Source organism: Marmota flaviventris, chromosome 10, assembly GCF_047511675.1.
Source record: "Marmota flaviventris isolate mMarFla1 chromosome 10, mMarFla1.hap1, whole genome shotgun sequence".
NCBI lineage: Eukaryota > Metazoa > Chordata > Mammalia > Rodentia > Sciuridae > Marmota > Marmota flaviventris.
In genome coordinates, this window is record NC_092507.1 from 28,622,844 (window position 1) to 28,627,275 (window position 4,432).

The 4,432-nt window shown below is 65.2% G+C and overlaps 1 protein-coding gene across 1 annotated transcript; it reads right to left on the reverse strand.

Annotated features, from left to right (window-relative positions):
- Positions 1-1,135: 1,135 nt before the first annotated feature.
- Pou3f1 (POU class 3 homeobox 1) lies at positions 1,136-2,491 on the reverse strand. Its single transcript, XM_027937679.2, has one exon. It carries the CDS (start codon positions 2,489-2,491, stop codon positions 1,136-1,138), a length of 1,356 nt encoding a protein of 451 aa, XP_027793480.1.
- Between the last annotated feature and the right edge of the window lie 1,941 nt (positions 2,492-4,432).

A 4,432-nucleotide genomic window follows, 5' to 3' on the forward strand; every position in this document is an offset into this window, starting at 1 on the left:
CGCCTCCCCCAGCATCCCGCATCCAGGGGGGGCTGGAAAGGGAGCAGAGGGAAGCTGCAGGGAATCAGGCAGAAGGTTCTCAGGGAACGGCTTATTTCTACAGCTGGTTAAAAAATATCTCCAACTTTTCCAAGTTTCGTTTGTTATGGCCAGGAGGGCAGGGCCCCGCGGGGAGCAGAAGCCCCAACGGTTTCATGGTTAGTCCGCAGCTGGGCAGAAGCCCCTTCCCACTCGAGTGTGTGGGAGCGCAGACCCCTCCGGCGAGGCCGGGAACGAGCCGAGGCTCGGATGAAACGAAACGAAAAATGAACACTCGAATTTTTTTTGTTAGTTTTTTTTTTTTTTTTTTTGCTTTTTTTGTTTTGCTTTTTTTTGAGAGGAGAGGGTTAAGGGAAAGAGAAGAGGAAAAATAAATTAGGCTAGATTAAAGCTTTGGCTATTTCCTGCTTTTTATACACAGACGCGGCTCTCGCGGCCTCCCCTCCGGGGCCCCGATAAATACAGTATACAGCGATTTAAATTAAGGGCGCGGGCGGAGTTAGAAGGACCCCAGAAGCCGAGAGGCTCCACAAATAAATAAAAATCGTAAAAAACCAAGCCCGAAGAAAGGGGAAGAGGTGGGGTGGGGCGCATCCTTATGGGAGAGAAGAGGCGTGGAGCGAATAAAGTGACAGCCCCCCCGCATCCTTGACCCGCAGGCTGGGGAGTCCGCCCCAGGGAGTGGGGATGGGGGGAACTCTCCTCTCTTCGTCCTCTCTCCCGGGGAATCCCTAACCCCGCACCGCATTACCTGTCGCTGTGGGGAGACCGCTGCCGGGATCCGGCCCCGAACAGCCCGGGGGGGCAGGGGCGGGGGTCGTCGAGGGGATGGGGGCAGGGAGCAGGCGGCGGGCAGGATGCCCAGGGTGAGTTGGCGCGTTCTGGATCTTCGCTTCTTTCTCAGGGGCTCGGGCGACACAGCCTACCGGCCGTCTTCGCCGCTTGCCGGAGAGGGTCGTCCGGGTGTTTGGTTTTGTTCGAAAGTTTCTGGGCTTTTTGTAAAATCCAAAGCAACCGAACAAAAAGAGTCCAGGCCGCGCGGGCGGACTGCGCGCCCGCGCCTTGCCGCGCGCCGGCAGGGACCCAGCCGGCAGGGTCACTGCACAGAGCCTGGAAGTGTGTGGTGGTGGTGGTGGTGCAGCGCGGCTGGCGGGGGTGGCGGGGGTGCGGAGGGCGGCGACGCGCCGCCCCCGCCCGGCCCCAGCTCCCCGGGCGCGTAAACGTCGTCCATGGGCGGGTGGCCGGCGCCCGCCGCGGGGGTCATGCGCTTCTCTTTCTGCCGCCGGTTGCAGAACCAGACGCGCACCACCTCCTTCTCCAGCTGCAGGCTGTCGGCCAGGCCTGTGATCTCGTGGGCCGAGGGCTTGGGGCACTTGAGGAAGTGGCTCTCGAGCGCGCCTTTGACTCCCACCTCGATGGACGTGCGCTTCTTGCGCTTGCGGCCCTGGGCCGCGATCTTGTCCAGGTTGGTGGGGCTGCCGCTGGAAGAGTCGGTCTCCTCCAGCCACTTGTTGAGCAGAGGCTTGAGCTTGCACATGTTCTTGAAGCTCAGCTGCAGGGCCTCGAAGCGGCAGATGGTGGTCTGCGAGAACACGTTACCGTACAGTGTGCCCAGCGCCAGCCCCACGTCGGCCTGTGTGAAGCCCAGCTTGATGCGCCGCTGCTTGAACTGCTTGGCGAACTGCTCCAGGTCGTCCGAGCTGGGCGCATCCTCGTCCGAGTGTTCTCCTACCGACGAGCCGCCGCCGCCCGCGCCAGGGTGCAGGTGCGCCGCCGCCGCGTGCAGGCCGCCCGCATGTGCATGTCCGTGTGCGTGTCCGTGGGCGCCCAGGTGCGGCGGCGGCGATGGCTCCAGCTGTGCCTCGTGGCCGTCCTCGTGCAGCGCATGGTGCAGGCCGGGCCCCGCGCCGCCACCGCCCGCCGCCAGCATCCCGGCCAGGCCGCCGCCGCCGCCCCCTGGGTAGGCCGCCTGCGCATACAGCCCGAGCGGCTGGGGTTGATGGCCCCCGCCAGCCCCGGGCGACGGCGACATGGCCGGGCCCAAGTGGTGAGCCGTGCCGCCCTGCGCCCAAGCCGCGCCCGCGTGGGCCGCCCCCTGGTGCACCAGGCGCGCGTGGAAACCTCCGCCGCCGCCGCCGTCGTCGGCTCGGCCGGTGCCACCGCCGCCCGCCTTGCCGTGTTCCAGGTGCGGGCCGCCGGCCCAGTCGCCGCCGCCGCCTCCTCCGGTGGGTAGCCACTGGGGGTGCGCTAGGCCCACGGGGTGGCCCGCGCCCGCGCCCAGCCACTCGTGGTGCATCAGCTTCTGCACTTCGCGGTACGCGGCTCCCGCGTGCAGCCGCTCGGCGGCCGCCGCGGCTGCAGCTGCCGCCGCGGCGTCCGGATGCATGAGCGGCCCCGTACCCCCGGCTCCACCGCCGGGGCCCCGCGGCAAGTACTGCGCGGTGGTGGCCATGCCGCCCCGCGCCCTGCGCCGCGCCGCCGCCGCCGCTCCGCTCCGTCTGCGGGCCCCGCCGCCGCGCTCCGCAGGCTTAAAGCCCGGACCCGCTCCGCGCTCCGGAGCCCCACCCCTCCCGCCGCCCATTGGCTGCCCGCGGAGCCGCCTCCCGCCCCCCGGCCTCGGCCCCCGCCCCCTGTGCCCGCCTGCCGCCTGGCCCGGCCACCCAGAGCTCGCCATTGGGCCTCGCTCCCGGGGTCCCGCGCGCCGGCCGTGCTGATTGGCCGCTGGGGCTTCATTCACAGCCCCCCTACCGTCCGCGTACACATTCACGCCCCGGGGGCGCGGCCGCCACGTGGGGAGTGGCGCGGGGGTGGCACTGGGACCGCACCCCCTCTGGTCCTAGCTGCGTGGGCCCCGCTTTCCCCCAGTGCTGGAGACTCGGAGCCCGACCGGCCCCATATTCCACGCGAGCTGAATGCCTGTCCGCATCCCACCCGGGCGGCGGGGACTGCGGGCTCCGGGAGGCGCTCGGGCTCCAAGAAGCGACTCAGCCCCTCACTTCCTCCCTCCTCAGTGCGGCTGCCTGCGGGCTAGGATTCCCGCGGGTCTCCGCGGCGGCGAGCGCGAGGCGGCGCGGGTTCCGGCTCTGTTCCCGCTCGGCTGCTCACCTCTGCCGCCTCGCCTCCCGCGGCTTCCAGTTTTCACCGAGCGCTCCTCCGTATGCCTGCCTGGCCCGTCTCGTTTTCCCTCTTCTCTCTCTAGACTCATCGCGGACCTCTGCGGCCCTGACAGAGCGCGCAGAGTCGGATGGCCTGGGCTTCATGCCCTGCGCGGGCATCCCTTCCTGCTGCCGGACGCCGAAGCCAGGTGAGTAAGGCGCGGGAGGCTCCGCACCAGGACAGCGGGCGGCAGCGGTTATGTGCTGAGACGCGAGCTCCTGTCACCCGGCCGTGTTCTGGGGTTTGAGAATGAGAGGACCTTGAGGTGGAGACCGTGGCTCCGGGGAAAACGCCACCTGCGGGGGTGATGGACCCTGGGCCCAGTTTTGCGCTGCTGTAGCCTTCTCACTCCATCTCCTTCCAGCTTGAACTGCTCATAGGCGATGATCATGGAGGGGTAACACCCTGGGGAGACTTGCTCTAGGAAAGGAATGGTGTAGACTCAGGGAAGGGTAGCTGGCACTTCAGAAATCCAGAACACAGGCTGGGAGCTGTCCAGCTTCGCGTGGAATCCTGGAGTTTACCCAGACTTGCCTGGGGCTGCCGAAAAGGGAACTGAGGTTGAGAAGTCCCTGTTGAAAAGGTGGGCAGTGGAATTCCACCACTTCCTCACACTTGGAACTCTTTGGAGGATCCTGAGAGGAGTAGGACTTCACTTGTGCCTCCTTACCCCACTTTGGGCCCCACCCTAAATGTCCTGAGCTGTAACTTCCACCACTTCCTACATCTAGCCTTGAGTCCCAGGGAGACTTTTTCACTGCCAATCCCCCTTTTCTGTTCCCGATATTAACCTCTAATGGATTAATACATTTCAGGACCCTGCCATTTCCAATCACAGGGCTGAGCTAAGTGCCTAGCTAGGGCCCTATTGGGAAAGTCAGTCCTGTGGAATGAAGCCTCAGTATGTGAAGGAAGAAAGGTGTGTGATGGGGACTTGGGGTGACCGCTGCTGTGGAGGTGATTCAAGGGTGGCTGGGACAGTGACAAGGGTTACCCTAGGCATAGAATGTGCTCATCTGGGCTCTGAATGTCCCAAATCCAGCCTTTGGCTATTCCTCTACTCCAAGGGAAGGAGTGGAACAGGGCATGGTTCTTGTCTGGCCAGTGGTCAGTGTCCTGAACAACATCCTTTAGGTCCCATTCTAGATCAGCAGTTGTGAACGCGGCTAAGGACACTGGGTTTTCCTGGACTCTGGCCCAGGAAGTGTCACCTTGAGGCAGCCCAGGTCTTCCTGGC